Source organism: Acromyrmex echinatior, chromosome 8 (genome assembly GCF_024713525.1).
Source record: "Acromyrmex echinatior isolate Ae372 chromosome 8, ASM2471352v2, whole genome shotgun sequence".
Taxonomy (NCBI): Eukaryota; Metazoa; Arthropoda; class Insecta; order Hymenoptera; family Formicidae; genus Acromyrmex; species Acromyrmex echinatior.
Window position 1 is genome coordinate 4,176,337 of NC_141859.1, and position 27,860 is coordinate 4,204,196.

General features: G+C 28.7%; 3 protein-coding genes and 1 long non-coding RNA gene across 17 annotated transcripts in view; 2 read left to right on the forward strand and 2 right to left on the reverse strand.

Annotated features, from left to right (window-relative positions):
* The window catches only part of LOC105150216 (uncharacterized), a 113,163-nt gene that overhangs the window by 72,465 nt on the left and 12,838 nt on the right, over positions 1–27,860 (reverse strand). The window lies entirely within an intron of this gene.
* LOC105150211 (piwi-like protein Siwi) lies at positions 972–12,015 on the forward strand. Of its 5 annotated transcripts, XM_087408871.1 has the most exons (13): positions 2,443–2,894; positions 3,151–3,267; positions 4,053–4,082; positions 5,391–5,466; positions 5,668–5,826; positions 6,443–6,651; positions 6,737–6,922; positions 7,012–7,179; positions 7,629–7,908; positions 7,990–8,342; positions 8,430–8,838; positions 9,370–9,754; positions 10,664–12,015. In XM_087408871.1, exons 1-13 carry the CDS (start codon positions 2,838–2,840, stop codon positions 10,704–10,706), a joined length of 2,472 nt encoding a protein of 823 aa, XP_087264997.1. In that variant the 5' UTR covers positions 2,443–2,837; the 3' UTR covers positions 10,707–12,015. The 5 variants fall into 5 exon arrangements, with proteins under 5 accessions (XP_011061441.1, XP_011061442.1, XP_011061440.1 ...); XM_011063139.2 differs by lacking the exons at positions 2,443–2,894; positions 10,664–12,015 and adding an exon at positions 972–1,154 and having other exon boundaries at positions 9,370–10,068; XM_011063140.2 differs by lacking the exons at positions 2,443–2,894; positions 10,664–12,015 and adding an exon at positions 972–1,144 and having other exon boundaries at positions 9,370–10,068.
* On the reverse strand, positions 9,148–9,856 carry LOC147908689 (uncharacterized). The gene is made up of 2 exons (XR_015545995.1): positions 9,716–9,856; positions 9,148–9,260 (listed from the first exon to the last, which is right to left on the reverse strand). It is a non-coding gene; the product is annotated as an uncharacterized LOC147908689 (long non-coding RNA).
* LOC105150215 (serine/threonine-protein phosphatase 4 regulatory subunit 4) lies at positions 12,165–26,337 on the forward strand. Of its 9 annotated transcripts, none has more exons than XM_087408864.1 (16): positions 12,165–12,707; positions 16,041–16,291; positions 16,417–16,490; positions 16,767–16,873; positions 17,126–17,355; positions 17,491–17,613; positions 17,705–17,808; positions 17,976–18,167; positions 18,267–18,425; positions 18,508–18,690; positions 18,772–19,218; positions 19,291–19,399; positions 19,735–19,771; positions 19,878–19,951; positions 20,223–20,268; positions 20,520–26,337. In XM_087408864.1, exons 2-16 carry the CDS (start codon positions 16,117–16,119, stop codon positions 21,940–21,942), a joined length of 3,483 nt encoding a protein of 1,160 aa, XP_087264990.1. In that variant the 5' UTR covers positions 12,165–12,707; positions 16,041–16,116; the 3' UTR covers positions 21,943–26,337. The 9 variants fall into 9 exon arrangements, with proteins under 9 accessions (XP_087264990.1, XP_087264988.1, XP_087264989.1 ...); XM_087408862.1 differs by lacking the exon at positions 12,165–12,707 and adding an exon at positions 13,920–14,455; XM_087408863.1 differs by lacking the exon at positions 12,165–12,707 and adding an exon at positions 13,922–14,455 and having other exon boundaries at positions 19,878–19,891.

Below are 27,860 nucleotides of genomic sequence, written 5' to 3' on the forward strand. Positions count from 1 at the left end.
ACATTATTTTAAATTACTATTTTTAGATCTTATCTTTCCTTGCTCGCTTTTTTGACCTATCTACTTTTTTAGTTTTTGTGTTTGCAATATCGAGTGAATTACGTCTTTTAATATTTTTTTTATACATAGAATTTTTAATCTTGCTACAGCAGTGTCTGTCAAAACTTTTCATCTCGTGTAACATATATCTTATATATCACTGAAATGGTCGAGTGGTTTCAAATAGTCGTCCACTCGTATTGCGTGTATCGAATAAAAGTATTGAGGATGCAGGAAAAAAAAGGTGTTCCGAATAGCAATACCGTTTTTCTTGGGAATTTTCCTTTCTTTATTCCCAGCTCCCGCCTTCCTGGGCCATGAAATTGCCTGAGGTCTTCGTTGCCACATTGTTGATTGACAGTTTCATTGTTACCATTTTTTCTAACAACTGCATATGCATTCGAATTTCACGCTTTTATAAACGCTTTCATTAAACGTCCTTATTTATATTCGATAGACGATAAGGATGAAGTGTAGTCTCATGAGCGTTACTAGGGTTGCTAGGTTGCTAGCGTGAATCACATTCGGATGTGGAGGAGAGAGATTCGTTGCTAGGACGTTGCTTACGGGGGAATGCTACTCGCTGATTGGTCGTTTCGAGTAACGTTTTACCACGTCGTGTGACGTGTGTCGCCGGTGGCATCCTTTTTAATCGTTTCTTCAGTTCTACGCTGTCGCGAGTGGTAGTATTTTCTCGTCCCATTAATTTCTGTTATTTCTGTTGTATCGGCTGTATTCTGTGTTATTTCTGTTGTGCCTATATTTCGTAAAATCTCGTGGATCGCGCTCGACGTGGACTGACTCAAAAAATTTATGTAATCGTTGGGTTTTTTTAAGTATTCAAATGGGACCAATCGTGCTTTCTCTATACATTATGCAACTCGTGATTGGTCGGATGGACCAAATGACGAAACAATATAATATATTATACTTAATGTACACAAGCCATCAGTAGAGCATCGACATAGGTTGGCCAGCCCCGAAGATTTCAGCATCATTTGTTTGTTACCTTACTGCTCGACGTAGTGGTGAATCTCGAGAACTTTGGAAACTTCGTTCCACTTGGTCGCGTGGAAAATAATTAGTCAGCGGAGCACGTGCGGAGGTAAATAGAAGTAAGGATGTGCATTTAAATTCTTGAGATTTGACACGAAATTTTCAGTCCCAGGGCCTCTATTCTTGAAAAGAAACGTATACGAATAATTAGATAAATGTTACAGTATACGTAACGTGTATTATAGTATTTCCTTAGTTGTACGTTTACCCAAAATTTTGATTTTTAATTGGCACGAGATAAATAAATATAAAATAGCGTTGATGTTTCTCTGAATCTGACACAGTTAACAAGTTTTGCATTGCTTGCAATTTTTTCGGAACCTTCTCTTGTTTTTTCCTTTTACGCTCTAATATATATTTATCTCGTTTCAAAGTGAAATATTTTCGACTTTCAAATAACGCTAACAAGCCTGTTAATATGGAGCTTATTTTTCATTCCTGTATTAGAACTTTCTTTCTCACTTCAGAAAATCGCGAATATCACTGTAACTTCCAAAAATACATCTTAATTCATCTGATAGAAACATCTGTGTTAATTAATAGGTACACCCAAGGACTTAATTCTTTTCTTCGGTTATTTTAAAATTTTCAAAAATTCAGGTTATTTCATCTTTACATCAAATTTAGTTGTAAACGGACATAAGGTTTAATCGTGTCATTAATCATGCACGGACTATGAACATTAATGTAGAAAAGTGGTCATTTCTCAATTTGTGAAAATTTCCGAGGGAAAAAATCAAAGTCCTTTGATGTACTAACGATATTGATCCGGCATTGTAAATTAATGAACTACGAAGCCATGATGTAAATCAATGTAGCCATGATATCCATACATCGTGGGTGCATTCCAAATTATGCATAAAGATACGATTTGTCCTTGTTATTCACTAAGTAATAAAGAAGGATAAAATGATATGTGCAACTCTGAACATACCCTAAAAATGTAGCTATGGCTGCGTTCGCTTTTTCGCTCACAGCGCTTGTAAGCATCAATTATCCTTGTTTAATATTTCCAATTCTTTGTTTTTTTAAATTAATTATATATTATATCATTATTTGTGTACATGTTTCGATTAATCTTTTAGCCTTCTTCAGCAAAATTACAGTATATGTTACAACACGTTGATTATCCATGAATAGTATAAAAGTTGTATGTTGAAATAACAAGGATGAAGCAACACTTAAAAGCGTTGTGAACACGCAAAAGCGAACACAATCTATGTAACATTGAAAATAGAATCGAGAAATCTTAATTTTTGTAACCTTCGCTTGTCACCTTTATATCTGAAAAGGTGACAAGTGCACGCTGAAAGTTTATAATAGCATCTTTTTTTTTGTATAGAATATATTAACTGTCATATGTTTCTAAAGTACTGTAAAGACATAAGATTCTTTTTGTTTTTCAAAATGCTTCGCGTTTTGAAACGAATATTGATATGACATTGGAAATATAGCTTTTTTATGAGAATTCATAGGATTTTGAATAATTGGATGATAAAAAAATTGTGAATTGAAAATTTTAAATATCTTCTTAATTTCTAATAACTAAACTACAACTGCAAAATATCTGGCGATTTTCTACAGTTCTTAATCAAAGAAATGTTGAGAAAGGTTGAGGACATTCAGAGAATTATATCTTAGTTTTAGGCTACAGTTTACCGATGCTGTGACACACTGACACAAATGTTATCTTTCTTAGCGTTCCATGAGTAACAAAGACAGAAACCGGTATCGGTTGTATAATGGAAGGCGTCCTGTGTTACATATATTATAGCATAAATGCACATCGGATTTATCTCGTATGTTATTTGGGCTCAATTTCTGAATATTCAAATACTTATTGCCAGTAATTTATATACACGTAACACATACTGTAGATTTTCACTGATAGCAAATATCGAAACATTGATATTCGTGAAAGTTGGAAAGTTGATACAAAATTATCAAGAGCATATTTTTTTTCTTCCCAATATCCTGTTTAATTTAAAGATAAATTGTATGATAAATCAATGGAATTATTTTTCAAAACATTTAATTTTCTAATTTCGTCATTAGATCAAAGAAAACATGTCTAAACAAGAAAGAGATAGAGGTTATGATGATCCCTATGAACCATCAACCAGTAGTGGACATCGCAGATCTAAACCATATGAAAGAAAACGATCGGAGTCGGTAAGTAAGACATGACATTAGGAAAAAGAAATGGTTGCTTCTTTATAAATATTAAGTTAAAAAAAAAATAATACAGAAAATAAACCGTAGTTTTGAAATATAAGTTATTACATTTTATAATTATTCAAGAACTTTTGCTAAATCAAAAAAAGTATACTTTTTCTGAATATAATTTGATATATGTAAACCGAGTTCAAATATATGTTGCCAATACTGAAAATCTGTAATATATGTAATGAGCAAAGTATATACTATAGTTTGGTATGTCAATGCATATTGGAACACATTAATCATGTGGCAATATTATAATTTTATTCAAAAAGATAATATCATATAAACAGGCAATTAGCAATTGGCGCTGTAGACGTGCACAGTTTTTGTTTTACGGTTTATCTTCTGTATTATTTTTTTTGTTTCTTTAAATTAATTATATATTATATCATTACTTGTGTACATATTTTGCCTGAGATGTTTGCTGAGGAAAGCTAATCTTTTAGCTTTCCTTAGCAAAATTACAGTATATGTTACAACACGTTGATTATCCATTAATCCTATAAAAGTTGTATGTTGAAATAACAGTTGATATTATTGTGTGGCAGTAACATTCCTCCATTTTAGAATAAAAATTCTCAGTTTGAAAGCTAAATGGTAGTGAATTATAATTTATGTATATGATAAAGGCAATCTCTATATTTTTAAAGAAATGTTTTATACAATTATTTTTTATTCTTATAAACAAAACAGTGTACAATTGTATTTTGTAATTAACTATTTTTTTTTTACAGGATCATTATCATAGAAGAGGATCACTAAAAGTTAGTATAATTTGCAATATTGTTATTTTAAATATAATATTTAAATCTAGTATATTTTTTTGTTTGATATATATTAAAAATACATTATCGCCCATTAATTTTAATACATTTCAAATTCGTTAATTTCTCTATAAAAGATGAATGCATGTTAAATGAGAGTAAAGAAGGGTTACAAGCCAAAGTACAAATTTAATACGTGATAAGATACAAATAAAAATAAAAATATAATATTACATTAAAATAACAAACGTTTCATCTCTGATTTTAATACACGCAGGCGAGATGAAGCGTTAATTCTCAAGAATTTCTCTCAATTCACTTTTTCTTTCATTAGAAATTTCTTTGGCATATATTATATGTTTAACATAGATAATGACCCGATCAGAGTCGAAACGTTTGTTGTTTGAATGTAATCATATTTTTATTTTTATTTGTATCTTACCATGTACATTAAATTTATTATTTTGACTCGTAACCCTTAACTCACTCTCATTTAATTTCATTAATTTCATTTCTTGAGCCATATTATATTATATGAATGTATATGAATGTATGTGTTTTACACAGAAATGAGCTAGATGAATCCACCTACTGTTATGAACTCTTTGATCATTTGCGTACATCGTATTTATACATTATTTATGTAAACATCTTTAAAGATTAATTTTAGAAAGAACGAGATTAATCCAGATATTGTTTGATTTCTAGAGATAAACAAAATACTCATGTAAGGTCACGAGATACTTATAATGATATCAAAAATAATATCAGAACATATTCAATGTTGTTTTGAATTCTTAAAAATCGATATTATTGATATTATTGATATTACTTATTAATATTAATAATTATATGTATTAATAATATAATGTAAATTATATTAGTAATGCTTTCTTTTTGCCACTATGTATGCGTTACATACAGTTTCGAAGTAATTGGCGAACCTGATAGTCATGATGAATATACGTTCATCCTGGATATGTTATGTCCGATCAGAGAAAACTAATTTCAAGCGGAAAGATATCAATGACGCCTAGTACTGAACTTCCGCATTAAAGAGGATTCAAATCTAGAGTTAAAATGTTACGGTTAATTTTGATAAGAACATTCCAATTGCATATTATATCTTACTGTCTTATGAATATGTAATTTCGCACTAACAATTGATATAAGCATTTTACTTGTATTAAATTTATTCTTAGAGCCATAAAAACTATTAATCTAATTTATTTTAATAAAATTTAAAAATTTATGAAAATAAAATTAAATAAAATTTATAAGAATAGGCAATGCGTTATTCTATTATAGCAGAGCACCCATTATTGCGCAGACGATTATGCAGTTCCATCTACATCCAAACATGAGCCAATGGAAGATGTATCAGGTAAGTTTTTATATCTTTTTATCATATTCTCATTTAATTTTTTTTAATTATTAATTTTACATAAATAGAATCTACATTTTTTAATTAGAAACTATAAAAGATTTATATTTTTATTATTTAGAAAAATACAATAAATTTAACTTATATTATTTAATATAAATTATAAGGTCAAACAAAAATGTTTATATATAATAATTAAAGATAAGGTTCAAATCAAAACTGAAATTAAAACTGAAATGGAAAGTGAAATGGAAGTTGAAGTGAAAAGTGAAAGGGCTGAATCAACACAGACGACACGTTCTCGACGTAAGATGGAACCTGTTTTTGTTAGTAGACCCAGTACTTTAGTCTCTAAAAAAGGTTAGTATAAAATCTTAATGTGCTATGCGCAATATATATATATGTATATATATATATATGTGTAAACAGAGTATGGCATTTTCTGTACAAACTTTGACAGTGTATTCTAGTTTTAATTAAAAAAAAATTTTTTTTAAATATTTCATTAAAAAGTTATAACAAAAATTTGCAATATATAAATAAATAATTTTATCAAGTTTCTGCTTCAAATTGCTATCTGCTCGTGTTAGTATGTGTTTAACATGATATATTTTTTGAATTTATCATTTTTTTTTTTTTAATCACAAGAAAAGTAATAAATTCAAAATTATATCAATATTAGTATTAAGATGGACAACAATTTCAAATGCAAACTTAGGTAAAATTATTTTTTTACAAATTTCGTATTTTTGTTATAATTTTTTTCCCATGTAAGGATTTTCTCTACTCTAAGAAATAGATACGATACCAGAGATTGGAAATACAGTATTTTATGAAAACTTGTGGAATATTAAATATTTTTATAATAAAATTGTGAATTATCTATCGTATATATTATAATTTTCATAGGCATATCAGAAAAATAAATAAATAAATAATATTACCATTTTTGTAATTAATTTCTATCAATTTATAGGTAAATCTGGTATATCTATAATGCTTAATTCAAATCACTTCAGACTACCTACAGTACCCAATTGGTGTATATATCAATACAGGGTAGATTTTGAACCTGAAGAAAATCGAACATTTATTCGCAAAGGCATGCTTAAATTCCATAAAGATAAAGTCGGTCCATATATTTTTGATGGTACCATTCTGTTCTCGAGTACACGTTTACCAGATGTAAATATATCAATATATCTTATATTATTGCACTAGCGGATATGTGTGATTAAATATTTTCATAAATATGTATGAAATATTTCAGAAAATCGAGCTGACATCAGTAAGGAAATCGGACAATACACCCTTTAAAGTAACTATATATTTAGTTGGAAGAATGATGCCTGAGGATCCACATTATATAACTATTTTTAACATAATAATGAGGAAACAATTGGAATATTTAAATTTACAATTGGTGGGCCGCGATTATTATGATGCCTATAATAAAGTTAGTAAAAAGTTTATATGCATACTTTTTCTTTATTTTATTAAATGAAAAATTTAATCATTTTTGTAATAACTATGTGATTGTTATAGATTAGTGTACATCAATTTCGATTGGAATTATGGCCCGGCTATATTACATCCATTAGACAACACGAACGCGATATTTTATTAAACGCTGAAATAACGCATAAAGTAATGCGTCAAGAAACATTATATCATGTATTAATGGATTGCTACAGACACAGTAATAATTATAGAGTAAGTAAATTTTTAAAGTTAATTTTTATTTATATATCTTACATATTTATTTTTAATTTTATTTATTTAAAAAATACAAAATCTAATTTAAATTTGTGACATATTTTAAGATTGAGTCCAATGCTAAAAAGTAATAAAGATATATATAAATATACATAAATATATATATAATATTATTTATATTGTCTTTTATTCATAAGCAATTCAATTGAAAATTTTTTGTTTACATTTTACTTTTACACAATAAGATAAAGTAAAAAAGTAAACTTGGAGATATCAAAAATTTCTTAAATTTATTTTCATGTATATGAGCAATTTTGAAACATCTGTTGATCCAAAATTCTGTTTAAAAACAGTTATCACAGATTATAATACTTATCATAGATTATATACTGTTGTATTTTTTATTTTATGTACTCTAAAAATAACAAGAATTATATACATTTTAGACAGAATTCTGTAATAGTGTGATTGGAATTATGGTACTTACGGACTACAACAATCACACTTATCGGATTGAAGACGTAGATTTCGAAACTAATCCTTCTTCGACATTTCCGATGAAAGATGGACAACATATATCATATCAGGAGTATTATAAAACTAAATATAAAATAAATATTTCAAGTGCCTCGCAACCTATGCTAGTAACAAGAACCAAACCAAAAACGCGAAATGCCGGGCAAGGAGATCTTGTGTATTTGGTTCCTGAATTGTGCCGTGCTACAGGTTTGACACTTAAATAATATATTTAAGTTTTTTATTTAATAAATAAGTATATAAATTTGTACTGATGGAACCTTTTTATAGGTTTAACTGACAGCATGCGAGAAAACTTTCATTTAATGAAAGCGTTAGCGGTACATACCTGCATCTCACCTACCTCCCGTATAGACAAACTTATACAGTTTAATAGTAGACTCCGCCAGGAACCAAAAGTCTTGCAAGAATTTAAAAATTGGAATATGTCATTAGACAAGAATTTGTTAGAATTTCCTGGTAGGCTGCTAAATTCTGAAAGACTTTTATTTGCTGATAACAGATATATAAACAGTTCAAATGGAGATTGGACAAGAGACATGCAAAAAACACATATGTTGAAATCTACAGCGTTGAGACGTTGGATAGTACTTGTGACTGAGCGAGACATGCACGTTGTACATGTAAATAACTTTCACTAATACATATATATAAAATATAAATAATATATACATATATGAAAATATTTACTTTAATCTTGGATTTTACAGAAATTTATAGAAACGCTGCTGTTTGTGTCACATGGAATAGCATTCAGAATTGATCAGCCGCGAATACAGACCATACGTGATGATAAGGCAGGCACATACGCCGAAAACCTTGAATATATTTTGAGCAAAAGTGCGCCAGATTTAGTGTTCTGCGTAGTGAGCAATAATCGTAGCGATCGGTACGCAGCTATAAAAAAAAAATGTTGCTTGGATAGACCTGTGCCATCACAAGTTTTTTTACAAAAAAATTTGAGTGGTAGAAACACCATGACTATTGCTACGAAGGTAGCAATACAAATGAACTGTAAATTAGGCGGAGCACCTTGGACTATCGAGAATCCATTGAAAGGATTAATGGTCATTGGATTTGACATATGCCATGACGCAAATACTAAGGGCAAAGATTTTCGTAAGTATCTTTTAATATTAATTTGATATTTTTATTTTAATATTTCAATAATTATTTATTTTTATTTTAATTTTTGTTTTTTTTTTTTAATTTGAATTATCCAAATATTTTAATTAAGGATGCACCAAATATCGGGAAATATCAAGTAGTTTATATTATTCGGCACTTTTTTACTATCTGACAGGATAGCCAGATGTCATTAGTATCCGGTTGAAACTTTATATTGATAGTTTACGCCATTAATGCAGAATTTTATTCTTTTCAAATGAATTTCTAACATTGTTCTTTCCTCTTTTTCTTATCATGTTGAAAAGACAAAAAAATTATCAGCGCTGTTTTTTTGCTGTTCTTTTTTTTTTGAAAGCCATTTTCCAAATGTCCGGCAGGATATCCGGGGATAAGTGCCTTACCAGATATTCGATCTGAAAACAAATGTAACGCTGATAATCGGTATCCGGTAATTGTACTATTCGGTGCATCCCTAATTTTAGTTATGAACTAAAATAAATCATTCTAAATTTATAATTATAGTGACTATGGTGGCAACTGTGGACCAAACGCTGACACAATATTTTAGCTCTATTGCTTTATTTCATAGCAACGAAGATCTCGGTGACCAACTTTGCGCAAGTGTAAGGAAAGCTATCATGGCTTATAAAGAAAGAAATAAGGCTTTCCCTATACATCTTGTAATTTATCGAGATGGTGTTAGCGAAGGTCAACTCAGACAAGTTTATGAAAATGAGGTGCAAAAATTAGAAAAGGCGCTTGAAAAATTGTATTATGGTCCGAATTTTAAGTTGATCTTTATTATTGTAACTAAAAAAATTAACGTTCGGTTGTTCGATATGAGAGGTCGTAACGCTAATCCACGTACCGGAACAATAGTAGATGATGTAATCACCAATCCGCTAAGGTACGATTTTTTTATTGTGTCACAACAGGTTAGGCAAGGTACAATTTCACCCACTTCGTATAATGTGATTTTTGATAATACTGGACTGGAAGTAGATATAGTTCAAGTTGTTACATATAAGCTGACTCACATGTACTATAATTGTTCAACTACTGTCAGAGTACCAGCGCCCTGTCATTATGCGCACAAATTATCGTTCTTAGTGGGACGATTTCTACATCAACCTCCAAATTCACAATTGGAGAAACAGCTATTTTTCTTGTAACAAGAAAACGGTTTTTTCCCATTATATATATATATATATATATATATATATATATATATACATACATACATATATATATGTATGTATATATATATGTATATATACATGTATATATTATATATATATATATATATATATATATATAAATGTGATTATATATAATATATTTATGTGTAATCACGTTTTGCAACAAGAAAACGCGGACACAATTTGTTGTTAACATTGCGTCACATAATTAACTATCAAATTATACTTTTTGAAATTCCATATTTTTTATTTGAAAGCCAATTGTGTGACAATGTTTCTTGTTATAAAACTTCCGATATATTTTGTATACTTAAGCTTAGGTTAACTAAAAAAGTGATTAAAATGTTCACGTTTTTATTTTGATATTTCCTAAGAAAATCACTTGATGTGCCAAAAATTATTCTGATAAGTTCCTAAGAAATAATTCAGATAAAGTATTGCAAAATCAAAAAATACATATATGTATAATATTTATATGTATAAGTTGAATATCTTTTTTTATATATTTTTAGCATTTTATTTAACATTTTATGAATAGCATAAGAACTTCTTAAACTTTTAATATCAAATATGGGTTTTTTCCGCGAATAATTACAGATGTAGCATAATTATAATAGTTTCAGATATGCTGACCAATTCAAAAAGCCTAATGATATGTAACATATATATCATAGATACAAAGTATTTTTTGAAGATTAAAAAAAATATCTCTTTTAAAAGATATTTTTTACGTGCATATTGTATATGTATGTAATAAGGTAATCGAATAACCTTATTTTATTAATACATTAATCAGTAATTTATGACGTCTTTAAATATGACGTTGTCAGTAATTTACGACATCTTTTGTACAGAGTGTTGCAGATACATACTAGACAATACGACAGGTTGTATAATAAACTTTGCATGGGCAGGCGCGGTTTTATAAATAATGACGGTAACTTTATACATTATACTACAAAGTTTTATTATTTATATTATAAAGTTTATATTATAAAGTCACCGTCGTCATCTATTGAACCGTCATCTATTGCCTGCCAAAATTTGTCGCGCAATCCGTCGTACTGCCTAATATATATCTGCAACACCCTATAAGTCTTTAAGACATAAAAATGTTGTAAAGCTCCTGGGATAGTTACATCACAGCCATATATTTAATCGCGACGTCAGAAACGAGAAATAACATGTTATAAATAAAGGCAATTTGGATAAAATAATAAAGATTGCTTTAAAACATTTATAAAAATGGACGAATGGACGAAAACTATGACATAACTAATTATGCTTATTCTCCCTTAAATATTTATACAAAAATGCAGATAAAAAGCACATGTAAATAAAATAGGCTACGCATACGCATTGAATGAAAACATTTTACGTGCTTTTTGTCACTTTTTATGATTATTTACCGTCAGAGAGAATAAGCATAGCTTTAGTCCATTATTTTAAAATGATCTCATCATTTTATCCAAATTATTTTATTTTACAAATGGTAATAAAAATTGGCTGTAGTGACTATTTAGAATAGTGATTATTATTCAAGAGCCTTAAAAGTAAGAGTACAAATCATTATCAGATTATTGAATCCAAAATTTCATTTAATTTTACGCGATATCTTATCATTTCAACTGGAATTGACATTGCTAATGTTTATTTCAGTTATTTGTTAAAAAATGATGGTAATCATTTTTTTCCACACATTTATTTTTCATTCACGTAAATATAATTCGATTTATTTTATAAGATTTTTCTATCATAAATATTATTTTAGCGTAAACGTTTTTATTTTATTTTATCCATGTAATACAATGCGTTTACATAAATGTTGTTTATAAATGTGTATTTGTTCAATATATGAAACTGAAAAATGAAACTGTCAATTATATAAGTATATGAAAGCGCGTTGTTCGAACTATTAAAATGTAAACAATTCTTATTAAATATAAATACACTTCTAAAATATAGATAATTTATCCCACTGATTTGAACAATTTGATAAAAAAACAACTCAGATTAAAAATCAGATTAGAAGAATAAATTAGAAATTCATAATTTATATCCTTAATTTATATTGAACAGAAAAAAATTGATGCTATATTCTAAATATACAATCGTACAGTATGACACAAATTGCAGAAATTAAATTATGTTTTGATTTCTGTAATTTTTGTAAAAATTTGAATTTAGTGTAATAATACCTCCAAGATGCGTACTCGTTATGATTTTTCTTGTTTCGATTATGTTTAACATGAATGTATCTTTTGTTCTCAAGAAGGATGTATTTAGAAGGTTATATAAAATTAGACAAAATCGTATGGAATTATATGACATAAAATCATGGAACTGGAAGAATATTTTATGAATCTTCAGTTGGATAAACCATTACCCGATGTAAGGGTATGTAACGTCATTAATGGTTTCATTTCCTTCGCTTGTCTTCATTTGCACGCGTGTGTGTAATTTTACTCGACAGCCTTTATAATCAGCATTCAAGAACTTTTCTCTGATACTGATGTTGAACAAACATCCATGCGATTCAATTACACGCTTCACCGACCTCATTTAAATAATCCTTACTTAGAGTGAAGAACAGTTGCAAAAGCACTCCTTGGATGCTAACTTGGAAAGGAAACCTATAGATAGAGCACTACATATCCTCTTGTGAGTAAATTACGCGCTTTAAATTCTGATATCGAATAATTAACATTAATGATTCAAATCTCAGTCTTTATTAATTTAAAGATAAAATCTTAATACGTATTTGCGTAATACATTTTTAAACTTTAAAGGAAACCTACAGAGCACTCCTCGTGTAAGTAAATTATGCGCTTTAATCCGATATTATTGAATAATTCAATGCTTATATTATTTTTAAATGATCCTTTTCTAATTCAAAGTTCTTAATCTACGTGATATATATTTTTAATCGTTATTTCTGCTTATCAATATTTTTCTTACTATTGCATAAGCGTCGATATATTGAGTATCAAAATTGTTATTAGCTGAAAATTTTTATGTACGCAAACTTGCACACGTGAGAGCAGTTTTACCTGCATTGCTTCGATAAATCGACTTGTTAAACCTTGATCGGAAATGCATAATTTCCTTGCGATTGCCGAAACAAGGTCAGCATGGCGTTAATTAAATCTTGTGAACATGTATAAACGTGTTTTCAAGGTGGCAGTAGATATTCTTCAATGTAGATAATGATGTATTTATACGATAATTTACAATCGGACTGACAAGCAATAATTGAAAGCTTTAGTTTACATTCATGAACACTTAATCTTATGATGCCACAATTTTACAAGATTTTAAAAATCTATTGTGCAGGTAAAAAATATTATTCATAAAGTGAACGAAGGTAAGAATTATAATCGGTAAAGTGTTGTGATCGGTAAAGTGTGTGATTGTTTCAATAATTCCTTTAAAATTAGAAATAAGAAGAAAACCTATTCTAAACTCTGAAATATCAAAAAAGCAATCCATGAATGCTAACAATTGCTGTAATAATTAAAAAAATTGATAAAAAGAAATATTAAGAAACAGATATACCTATATACGCATTTAATAATTATTTTCAAACTGAACGTTCAAACGTTCCTCCTGTAAACAATATAAAACGACTATAGTCGCAACAATCGCAAGACTACGATTGGCGACGATCCTTTCAATGTCACCGCGTCCGGAGTGGATCACCAGCGTTCAGGAAACACTCGATCGATTAGTGCGTAGATTCTTTTTCCCGATGCGTCGGGGCCGGCGCATCGGATTGCCGGATGACGCGATCGTTAAATCATCTTTTGTGTCACGCCAGTGGGTTACGCAACAGCGCCCTCGGCGTGTACTAACCGTGTGCATCCGCGAGATGCGTCACGACGACATGCGCGCGTCTTCTCGACAAATCCAGTTGATACGTAGGTCGGGTTCGTCGCGTATTTGTGCGCGGCCAGCAGTCGTGTTCCAAGTACCGAGTGTTGGGGTACCTAATTACGGATGGCACGGATGGTCGCGAATCGGATGTGATCGATAGACGCGGAGATCGGATACTTGCCTCGCTCGCTGTTCAGTTGTCATTCACGTTCTCGCGGGTTGCACGTGGCCGCTTTCTCCGCACACTCGCGTATTGTGTCATTTGTGTCATGGGAGCGCGTACGCGCGTGCCATTCGCGTGAGAGGTACATACATCCCCGACCGCGATTAATCGATCCTGCCGCTCTCGCTGGCTGTGACGAAGTCGATGAGTAAGATGCGCCTCGAAAATGCTGCAAGAGGGAGATGAAACCCCATACGAGATCGCGTCCGATCCGTGAGTACCCGGACGCGTCTTCCCCGTCGTGTCATGTCACCTCACATAGCGTTGCGTCGCGTGAGGTCAATCAAGAGTTCATCCCCTTGCCGGGAATCAAGTTTGTTACCCTTCTCATCCCGCGCGCGCAACTCCTAAAAATAGCCACGCGGTCGTTCAAGGAGCAGCGCACTGTCCTGTCATAGTTGAGCGCGCTAATTATAGTCCTTTAAAGACGACATTCCACGCGCGAGGGATGTCAGGATCGTGAAAGGTTCGCGGAACATCCGAGAGATTAATTAAGAGCATCGAATAGTAGACAATTTTTATTTATTACTTATTATGGACTATACTTTCCATTTGGTGACACAAGTATCTATTTTTGTTCTGTTATTCTTTGAACATCAAGAAAGATAGAATTGATCCTTGTGTCATTGAGAGTGCTTTACAGCAACAGACACAGTGACACAGTAACAGTCCATTATTACGTCCTTGTTTACCAATTTAAAAATGAAATGATAATTGTCTTACAATGTGTCTCTTGATGGAAAGTATCCAGTATAAGACAAGTGTGATTATTTCATCTTTATTCTTGACAAACAACAAGAATATACTGATTCATTGTATTGCACCGTGTTATTTGTTTCTTGCTAAATCTCTTTTAGTGACACAAGTATCATTCTATCGCTATTCATTGAATGTCAAGAAAGATAGGAATGTTTATGTCAACTTATGTTAATAAATGGAAAGCATTTGCTGAGGTGCTTCCCATTTGTATTTCCCAGCAAGACACAGTACAAGATAAAAATTTAAATGGACAAACTAAAAGAATGTAATGATTCACTGTATTACACTGTGTAATCTATTAGTAAATTCAGTCACTTGCATTACATCAAATTAGTACATATTAAAAGCAGATATACATGAAATTAACAAAGTTAAATGTAAAAACATATAAATATTTTAATTAATTAATTACCTATATAATGACATTGTTATGCCATGTTATGCCATGTTAGTTAACAAAATATACATGTATTATTTCATTGTCAATGTTGATTATATTATACCAATGCATTGAGTTACTATATATAAAGTAGTCTTCAATGTGTACTAATTTAGTGTAGTGCAAGTGATCAAATTCTCCAATGTCTTCTGCTGAGAAGCACCACAAATTGAAAATGATAGTAGGTGTCCATTTAGTAGTAGATAGTAGGTGTACACAAGTTGACACAAACATCAGTCTGTTTCTTGACATTTAATAAGCAACAAAGAATGATACTTGTGTCATCAAATGGAAAGTACCAAGTATCTTGGCAAATGTATTATACTGTATAGAAAGTCAGACCTAAGTATTACTACATCATCTCCTTGATCGACCATTACCAATCCTCAATGCTTTCAATTTCTTTGAAACGAATAAATAATTTACCAAGATCTTGAAACAATTGGAGATCTGTCAGAATACTTAGACTTAAATTTGTAAACAATCTATTATTATCTTCTATCTAATATATACACATATATTTTTTGTTTTTAAATGTAAGAAGATATAGTTAAGAATAACATTAATTATGTAAATTACCAGCAATATATATTCAAATAATTTTTCATATCCTCTTACAAGTCAAAAGTGCAAAGACTAGAGACGATGATTTTTTTCATCACATATGTTATTTCTTAAGAAAATGTTGGTATTTTTTCAGGAAGGGAGATGAGATTCAGAAACTTAGTGTTATACAAAGTCTACCAAGTCTTTTAGCTACTGATACACAATCATGTATGTCTCGAGTGGTACCTAAGATGCAGCAGTCTTTGGCTACTGCATCAACTGAATTTCACATAGCAGCATCATCCACATTCAAAACAATTTTAGAGCAGAAGCTTGTCAGCCATAATGTTTTTAGTCAGACATTCCTTCAAAGCATATTAAATTATTTAGAGAGTCGTGATCCAGGTAAACATATTTATTAATTAAAATAAATATTACTTTAGAGAATACAATATTTTATAGTTGAAATTTAAATATTATTTTTGTATTGTTTGTTGCTATAATTTTCATTATATGTGTTAATGTTAAAGTTATCTGTCATGCATGGTTGGAGACCTTGCTAGATGTGATAGAATTACTGCCGGTAGAAGTCATAAGAGCACAGGTTTGTACAGGCAATTAAAAAAATTGATATATTTGATATTTTATTTAAACAGATGAAAAAAGGAAATTCTTTTATTTATTTATTATACATCAACAAAAATTAAATACAGAAAGAAAATAATATATAAATAAATTACAATCATCAGCTAATAAAACTTTAAAAAAATATATTTACACTATAAATCAATGTTTGAGATATTAAATTGCTGTAAATGTAACAACATAGCACTGCATAGCACTTTTGGATGGATGGTAACAAGAACACTCTCACATACAGATTCTTCCATTGACTATAAGTAAAGGACAATTGTCACAACCTATCTACTCCAGGATAACGTGCAGCAGGTTATTAGGAAAGATTTGTACAAGATTTGATTCTGCAATGTGAGTATATTCAAATATACTTTTATTTCATGGTTCTTATACGCAATAAAATCTTAATGTATGATAATTTATTAAAAGTTTATTCAGCAACATTTAGCAATACTAAATTAAATTATATTGGCCACAAACAATTACCTATTATTATATCTTTGTGATACAAAAAAAATATTAAAACTTCTACATAAAATATTTAAATAATTTTTAATTCATTATTTACAAATTCTAAATAAATAACTATTATGAAAATTTTAGGATACAGAAGGAAGTTCTACCAACAGTGCACTCCCTTTGTCAGGATGTAAACAGTGAAGTGCGAGCTAGTATCTGTTTGCAGCTGCGTTTTGTTGCAGAAAATCTCAGTGCTGAATCTGTAAAACCTGCTTTGCTACCATCTCTTGTAGAATTGGCAAGTGACGAAGAAAGCAGTGTAAGATACGCCTCTGTACAGACAATAGTCTATTTACTACCTCATCTTCAGGAAGGTAAGTAATTGTATATTTTAGAAATATTTTTAGGTATTAATAAAAAAAGAACAAAAATTACATAGATACAGTAATATAGATTAAACAGATACAAATTAAGCAGTAAAAATTAATTTAAACATAAATTGTCTACAGATATAATAAAAAATATAATAGCCCCACTTGTTAAGAAGTTATGTGAAAATGCAATTAAATCGAATGATAATGTGATATGTATAATAGCACAAGAATTGGGAAAACTTGTACTTGGCCTAGAAAGTAAGAAACAATTCTTTGCATTTATATTGACAGCAGTATGTAATATCTTAAATAGTGTTTAAATAACAAAAATGTATATGTGTTATTTCAGAATGTTTATCATTGTTAGAGAAAACATGGTTTATAAAATACTTTCAACAACTTGCACAATTGGGAATATCATCACTGAAGAAAGAGAAACCACATTTTACGTTTGTAAGTATATTATAAGTATATATCATAAGCTTTTTATATAAACTAATGAATACATACGCATTAAATAATTTTTCTATAGACTCGTGTAGTATTTAATGTATAATATTTATTATATGTATTGAAAATAATTTATAAATTTAATATTAATACAATATTTTGTGTTTTAGATTAGTAGCAATCCTACACAGGATGAACGATATGTTGAATGTAGAAGGCATTGTGCATTTAATTTGCCAGCAATGTTCATTTTCGTATCAGGCTTTCCAGAAGAAGTAAATGCGATACTTACAACATTTAATGCATTAACAAGTGATCATTATTATATGGTTCGGAAAACAGTTGCGTGCGGGATTCATGAAGTAAGATTTTAAATATTACACTTATTGAATATTACATTTATTAAATTTTAGTAACATTTGTTATAATAAAACATATATATAATAAAACATTATTTGTAGGTGGCAAAGGTTCTAGAGTCAAAAAGCGCACGAATAAAGGGAAATTTAGTAAAATTGCTAAAAGATGATTCCGAGGAAGTGCTTCAAGGTTTAATTCCTCATATAGGATTAACGCTGGAATGTTTAGTTGAAAGTGAAACTATTGGAACAGATAAAATGGTAACTTAATTTTGTCACATATACTTTGTAATTCAGAATCATGTTCTTAAGATATATTTTCTCATTATATTATTCATTATAGGATTCTTCTTTGATGGAAATAGGTAAAGCTTTATTAAAGTGTGAAGCTGAAGTTGTAGGCACACACAATTGGAGACTGGCATCATTAATGCATACGCAGCTAGAAATTTTACCTAAATGTTTTCCCAGCGATTTTATATACTCATATTTTGTTCCAATGGCTTTCTCCAGAATTTTACATGCAGTAAGTCTAAAATATTTTATTCTCCTTTGAAGTACGATTTACAGTTTTATTAAACGTATAGATTTAATTCTATAATTTTAGCGGCCAATACCAGTACGTCTTGCCGCAGGAAGACTTTTTCTTCTCCTCCTACGATATAATACTAAATCTATACAAAGAACGGAATTGCGTAATAGAATGTTTACAGATTTAGCTAATAGTTCTGACTGTTACGTGAGAATGATGTTCGTTCGTATGATGGTCGGAGCATTAGAAATCTTTTCTTCTACATATTTTAAGGAGCATTTTTTCAATATTTTATTGAATCTAGCTGAAGATCCGGTAGCTAATATAAGAATGAAAGTAGTAACCTTATTGCCACAGTTGAAAAATCAATTGTGGATGCCAACCGATAAGAAATTGTTAACATCATTGGAGACGGTTGTGAGACATTTGGTAAACAATGAAAAGGATAGAGACGTACTATTTATTTTAAAAAGTGTTACACAGAAATTGGATGAAATAGATGTCAAATACGAAGGTCAAAGTGTAAGTAATTTAAGAATATCTAAGTGATATCTATGAAAAATATGTTTCTCTGAATACTGTTTTTTTATGTAGTTAACAATGAAGCTTACTAGACAAGATGTAGAAGATGCCAAAAAGTTGGAAGAAGAAAAAAAGTTGTCGGGCATAGGTGTTGGAAAATCTGGTGATACTGTAAAGAAAGGTATTATTAAATATATCTATATCTATATATTGTGATGTATGTTATTTTTATATGTTAAACATTATTATTAAGTAAAAACATTTATTTGTATAGATAATATATATACGACTACAGGAAGAATCTTAACTAATTACGAAATTTGGTCATATTCAATATAAAATATATGTTTTAATCATAGAATGTATTTTATTGTATTTGGTTATATACAATTTGTTTATTATTTAATAGCAATAAGTAGTTAGAACTTTTTAACTTTTACGTTTTTAAAAATTTTTAATTATTAAAAAGAAATTAATATTAGCTAAGAATTTAAATAATAAATAATATTTGTTTAGGTTGGGCAAGAGGAACTGATAATTCTACAAGAAGATTGTAAGTTTAATTTAAATTATATATTTCAGTTTATTAAATAATATAAATTATCAAATTATTATTGTTGCTATCTTCTATTAAATACCTACATAAATTTATGTTTCAGATCACAACCTAAAGGTGAGCATTTAATGAAGAATACGGAAGAATTACATGAAATAAAATCATTATTAATTAAATGTAAGCAACTCATATTATTTAATGATAACAGAAATTGGGAAGCAGAAATTCTTATCCAAGTAATCCTGTCGTCTGTTTCTTGCAAGTCCAAGCCATTTTCCAAAGTACAAATTTTTAATTTGTGTTAGCGATTGAAGAGAGTAATTAATCGGATTTTAATAAATGCTAATCAAAATTAGTTGCAAAAAAGCTTAATAAGACAATTATGTCAACAAAAATAAAGATATTAATAAACTTTTAATTATCTGAACTGAAATATGATGTTTTGCAGATGGAACTGCATCCTCGCGTCAAGTAATCGAAAGCTTAAAAACGAGGTAAGGAGAATTTGGTAAAGAAATATAATTTAGAAGAATATAAAACTAATGCATGTTTAAAAATAACATAATTATTAGTTTTATAAGCTTAAATTAAAAATTTTGAAATTAATGAATATTATCGACTATTATATAAATATACTTGGTTACATTATTTATTATTTAAAGATTTTTTACTAATATGTGTTAAAAAGAATTAATGTTTTGTTAACCAATCTAATTATAAGTTATATTTACTTTGTATCTAACAGAATTCAACTAACACATCCATGGGAAAAAATAGGGCATTTCAACTCACATACTAATTCATCGCATTTTAACTTTGTGAATGGATCATCTAATGATTATATTACGCCTAAACCACAATGTAACTGCTCCAAGTTAACAGTATTCCAGGCTCTCTTGACATTGCCGGATGCTTGTGAACAAGAATACGAAAGTGACTCTCAATGCCATTCGTATTACGATACTGACAACGATCACACAAACTTTAGAAAGCATTCAGTCCAGACGAACGAATATAGTCCTTCCACTTTTACAAAATCTTTTTTTCTGTCGCTTGTAAGAGATAATAAACAAGAGCCGCAGCAGCATTCTCTACTAACACGGGATTATTCGCATGAATTTTCTACTAACATTAGTGGCAATGATAGAGCACCGAACTTTGCCGCTTTAAAAGCATTAACAAACGCAGCTCACTTTAATTCCTGTTGGGCTTTTAGTTCCATGCCAGAAATATCCATGATGCAGTCAGACGATGAATTCTTGGTAGACACAGGTATCAGGATACCCACTCAATTCTCCATTTCTCAAAGTACATCAAAAATTCCTCATTTGCAAGATTTTATTGCTACAAGGAGACAATTAAATATTATTCGGCCTAGACGAAGCAGTATGAATTTCGATAAAGGAAAGTTTAAGAGACATTCCTCCGTTGAATATGAAGATTGCATGAAACGTAGGACAAGTGAGAGTGAATCATCAAGAAGTACATCGATTTCAATAGACTATGAAGAGGGCTTGCGACAACATAACATGCTGAAGGAGAATTTGAGCGATCAACACTTGTCTAAGACAGATGCGAGAACTAAAAGATATTCTGCTCCACAGGGAAGAACTAGATTTGGGTGGGATACTAATCAAGAGCGATCTTTAGATGAGAAATTTAAAAGAAATTCTTTGATACTGGATAAAGAAAAGTCAAAATTCACTAACTCTAAATGCACTCTGGATCGAACCAAACGGCATTCCACCAATTTCAGTTTAAAACTCCCTGATAAAGAAACGAAGCAGCTTGTAAAACGTCATAGTCTGGAGGATCATACCACGGTACGTCGTGCTGTAAAAGGATACTTTTCAACTTTGGACGTGAATCATAATCAGGGTCTTAGTAAAATTCCCTTGAGAAATGTTGAATCTCGTAGCAGGACCGCGCCTGCCACCAGAGCATCTAGCCCTGTACATGTAGAAACACGATTGAGATTTGACATTGAGAATGATTCTCAAAGTTCTGCTAATGACAAACATTTGAATAGGTTTAGCTCGAGTGACGAAGAGGTCGATAAATTATGTAGAATGCTATTACATTCTCAAACGGCACAGAGTAGTACAGGAATAACATCAAGAAGTAGTAGAGAGAGATATCCTGTTCACCTATTGATGAAAAAGCTATGAAATGTATAATTCTGTTACACAATTTCTATGATTTCCGCAATTATTTTAGTATTTAGTGATCATATAATGAACTTTCTATACAAGTCTACATTTAATTAAAAGATTTAAATATAAAGTCTATCGAGATCTAATTCAAAATTATACGTAACAGTTTTTTTAGTTTCTTTGTTTAAACCAAGCTTATGATTCAATATGGATTTAATTAGTAAAATTTAATCTTGCATAAATAAAACCCTTCATTATATAGCATTGCAATCAAATATATAATGTTCTCACAATATTCAATACTAATAACATATAATAAAGTCTCAACATCTATGTCATTTGTTTTTAAACTACATTGTACATATGTTAATGTTTTGGTTAAATTTAAAATCATAAATATTAACATTATTAATAATTTGTTGAAGCAGAACATTCTTAAAAGAATCAAACCTTTAAATAAAATTATCTAAAGAATTTAGCATAAGAATCGTTTTGAGATAATTTATACAATTTTTAATTGCATATTAGTAATGAAATTATGTTTTACGTGTATAATGGCCTTAATGTGAATTAGCATATTTATTTTTAACTTCAATTTTTGCTTTTTGATTGTATATATAAATGAGATATATTTATATATTTTTTTGAACATATTTGAATTTTTTTATATCGTGCCTTTTCTATATAATAGTTTGTATTTTTTATTTAATCTAATGCAAATATTCATAAATTTTTGTTTTATTAAATGGAAATAATCAAGTTTTTTAAATGCAGTTGATGATACTTAGAAATATTATAAGAATTATTAATCTACATTTTATCTAATTTTTAGCTCAAAATTGGATATAATTACTTACACAAACAGTATTGTGAAGCATTGATTGAAGCAACAAGAGATGAATTTTATTTCATTAGAATATTCATGTCTCTTGTAATATTAATGCCTGTGAAATGGCCCTTTGTACTTATATGCGAAAAGATAATTATGTTAATTTTATTATCTGTTAAATCAAATTGTATTTTGAAAAAATATCTTTGTATCTCAAAGGAAGCCATACATTCTGATTTTATATTCAAGATTAAAACATGCACGCTTATTTCAAAAGACTGCTTTTTAGATTCTGCGATTAAAAATTATATAAAATGAAAAAAGAGAGGAAGTTTTATTTCACTCAAAACAGCGTATTCAGTAACGTTGACCTTCATCACAATAAGGCTATAAATTTTAATTGTTAATATTAAAAACGGTTGTTGTTGTGGAACTGGATTATTCTAGAGCTTAAGATAAAATATTATATTAGATGAAAACAGATTTTCAGTACTCTAAAAATTAGCCTTAGAGTCTAGTCTGCATAAATATAGTCCACGAAAAGTCTGGAAAGATAGTCATGATTTGAGAAGAGCAAATTCGTTTATTGTTCTTTTTAATATATAGTTCTTTTTAATCTGTAGTTTTTATGTTTGCCTTAGTATAGTTATTATTTTTAGCGATTATTTAATATTAATCGTTTACGTAATTATTTAAGGTTGACCAAAGAGGTAAGACAGTGGTATGACGATTAACAAAAAAGAAATTATCTCTGTACAAATCACGATGACGTGTTAATATTTAAGAAAAAAACTTTAATATTAATACATTAAATTATATTATATTAGCTAGAAAAAATAGAAGTAAGAGTAAGATATTAATAATTTACACATTAAAAGTAATGAATTGTTTAAATTCAGTTTGTTTCTGTTTGTACAAACTTCAAGTCATGACTATATTTTCCAAGAATACATGCGTACGTATATACGTGCGTACTTAGAGTATTCCATTAAAAGTAAATATTTTTTAAATAATGTAAACAAATATCATTGTTTTTTTTAATTATGATTTGTAAGGATCTTTTTAAGAACAGAAAAAGAATACGCATTAATGAAACAAGTATTCTTATTATATTATATTAATGTTATCTCCAAGTTGTAATTTTTTTGCATAAACGTTTTCTGTGCATAAATATTTTGAACACAAGTCATTAATTTTGATGAAGATAGATAAATTATATATTTTTATTCCTTGTTTTGCGTTTCTTAAGAAAGGTTTTTAGTCGTAAATTTAAAAGGATAAAAAATATATTTACATTTTTAATAATTTAAATTCACATTTGTGCGAATTATGAAAATTTATGTTTTTATCATACTTCTTGCAAAATGGATGTATATATATATATATATATATATGTAAATTTAATAGCATTAAAAAATTTTTTTAATTTTTCTTAGCTATTACTGTGTCAGTTTTATTTATTTAAATAATTTTAATTTTCGTAAAAATATATACAAAGTAGTTTTAATGCTAAATTAATAAGAAAAATTAAGTTACAAGAAATCTCTCGGTATTGAATCTTAATATTTTTTAATTGCGGTTTCCAGATATATTTGATCAAGAAAATACATGAAATATTTTTTTAGCCAGGAAGAGGGAGAAAGAGAGAGAGAGAGAGAGAGAGAGAGAGAGAGAGAGAGAGAGAGAGAATCATTAATAATATGTAATGTGTAATGTACAAAGTTTTGAAGAGACATTATGTGTGTATTTGTATATATAAAATATCTTAAAAAAGGTACATGTAAAATATAATTATTGCAGGATTTGATATCAAAATTGGGATTTAATAATTAAGTTCGTAGTAATTGTAATAATAATTATCTCTCGTTTGATTTTATAAGTAAATTTGCAAATTATTCTTTTGGATTTATAAATGATAATAGATAATTGTATTTTTCTTTTAAACAGCAGTATTTCTTAAACAGTCAATACTTCATAATTGTTTAACATAAAATATTCTAATTTTGTAATTTTAAAAAATTTAATGTTTTTTTCAAGAAAATTTGTAATCACTTATATCTTTCTTAATATATTTTGTGTACACACACACACATTGTATTATGCGAGCTTTACAATACAAGTGCCATTAATTTTATTAATTAATTTAGAGCAATCTCGGTTATACATATTATAGAAAAGTGAAAAATACGAATTTAAAAGTTCAATTTTGCATATTTTGTTTCGTTAATACATTTAATAATGTAGTAATGAGAGTATACATTTAGTAATAAGAGTTTACATTTTAGGATTAAGTTCTTCCAGTGACATATTTGTTTTATTATGTGCTATATAATTTCTGTTGTTATAAGATTTTTCTTCGTTTTCGACTATCTTTTATGATTTTTTTTATGTGCAAATATAAAGCAGTTACAAAATTAGCTTCTTATGCAAGATTTATTATGATGATTTATTATATGCAAGATTTATATTCCATTTAATTCGTACAAATATTACAAGATATATAAATAAATTATATAATAATAAAGTGCCGAAAATGTTGAAGTAAATACATTATTTTTTTGAAGTGAATTATTTTGATATTGTACACATATTATATCTTATGGCTATAAATATTGAATAATTTTAACGAACCATCAACAATATATACTATGTCTTTTCTGCACAACTAAGTAGTGACAGTATATAACACATTCAGTTTCAATAATAGAAGACAACATGTAATATCGACGATTATATAGAACACCAATGTAATAATTGATGTAATAACCGATAATAACGCGCATATGTACTCTCTCATATGCTTAACATATTTTTTCCAGTTTAGTTTGCGCTCTGATTCCTTATTCGATCTATTTATACGCGAAGCCAACGCATTTGCTATTAAGAAAAAAATGTTAATCTAAGAGAAACTTACAATTTAGACAGATTTGCATGTAAGATCAAAATGTGTATAAGTACATATTTTGTCTTCAACTTACTGAAATGCTATTATTTATTTTTGTACAAAGATATGAAGTTACAGATTATAACTTTTATGCCAGAAAACAAAGAGAAGTATAAGTAGCAAAAGTTTACGCATTGTTAAATTGTTTCCGTACAAATAAGAGTAATTTATTTAAGAATGTAATACGCGTTCCTTACACACACACACACACACACACACACGCGCGCGCGCGCGCGCGCAACATATTATTTTAATATGCTTATATATTTAGATAAATAAACGCGATATTTTTTCTTTAATTAACTATGTAAATTGTTTTATTTCAAGCGTTGTGTATTAGAAAAGATAAAAACTGTGATGACAAAAAAGTTATTTAATAAAAGAAGAATTATTCATTAACGAATTACATTAACACGAACATACGGAATCGAATATTTGTGAAACGATATTTTTATTACTCATACTACTCTTATAAAAATAAGAAATAATTAAAATTGTATTTTTGTGAAGTATATCTGTAATAAAAATATAGTTAATGTTGGAGAAATAAAAGTTGGAGCTATATAGATTAATATTTGTCAATGTTACCGTGATGAATACTATATCATTAAAATAAAACATATTGTTGAATATCAAATTTATAGAACGTTTATTTATTTACTAAAGATAGAATAATACATTTTTTATCCGTTGCACATTGTGTTAATAATCTTATCAATATAAAGATATTTCGCGGAGAATTGTCCAGTATCGCACTTCGATATGCAGAACTTCATTTAAGTAAGTCAATCGATATATAATAATATTCTAAAATTGTTTATTGTTGAATCCTTTGTAGAAAAAATATGTAAGAAAAATTAAGGCATAGTAAATATGAAAAAAATTTTATAAAATCATTCAGCTTTCCAAGTTGGTATTTAATAATTATCCAAGTTGGTTTTTAATAACATCAATAGATTTTATTTGCAAAAGGTATAAAAAAGCATAGTATATTTTGGATAATGTTTTGAAAGAAAGAAGTCACTCGCGAATCTTTCGGTTTTCTTCATCATTGATTTTTTACTTAATATTTTAATATTCTTAATATTCTAGATAGGTTGCGAAAATAACAAGAGCACAAAGTCATTTTTTAAGTTCTTTATTTCTTCTACTTTCTTAGTAAATCAATGATTTCAGCTACTACAAACTGTACGAGTTTTAATAATTTATTTACGGCGTACTATAATAATTTAATTAATTCGTTTGACCTCTCCTCCGCTTATCTTCTTATCATGATTACAAAAGTTCGAAGTAAATAAACTTCTTCGTGAAATGCGTTCGACGATTTAATACATAAGCTCCGTTACTTATTATACTTTATTACTCTTCTTACGATCTGACGGGATGGCCTAGTGATACATACACACAATTTCATTTATAATGATTTCAGAAAATAAGATGGCTTTTATATACTTTTCAATCTCTCGATAACAGAGTTAAAGTCTCACCAGTCATCTGAAAGTGTTTTAGAATACAATACCTGTTCTACATATTATATCGTGAATTTTTTTCTATATAAGATATAAATAAAAAGTGTATACAAATAGCAATTAAAATTTATTTTGACGTTTTTCGAATATCCATATTTATATGGATTTATTTTCCTTCCTAATAACAAGCACTTTTTGAGCTTGCCTTCATTTCATTGTAAATAATTTCAAAAATAAAGTCTAAATTACCTATATAAGTTTCGTAAAGAAAAACTTTACAAGTCACGTAAAATTTTGCTATCAGTATACACCTTTTTAAGACTTTGTATCATATAAAAGGAGAAAAATTAGTTTTTGATGGACGATTTTTCTTTCTCTTATATAAAATTTCTCTAAATATTATCTCATTTTTTTTCGTAAAACGGACATGCAATGCGACAGCACCAACAGGTGTTGACACTTACTTCGTATTATTAATGCACGAAGCAAATTTTATTGTAGAACAGATTGCCAGAAGAAATAGATTTTGTTCGCTTTTCGATTGTGATTCTATTATCTAATCTCTTTTTCTCTAATTATAAATATATATTACTGCAGAAAGCCAAATAAAATCGTTTAAAATAACTAATTTTTCAGATATAAAAATTGGCGATTAAACATGGAATAATTTGAATCAACTCTTAAACAATAA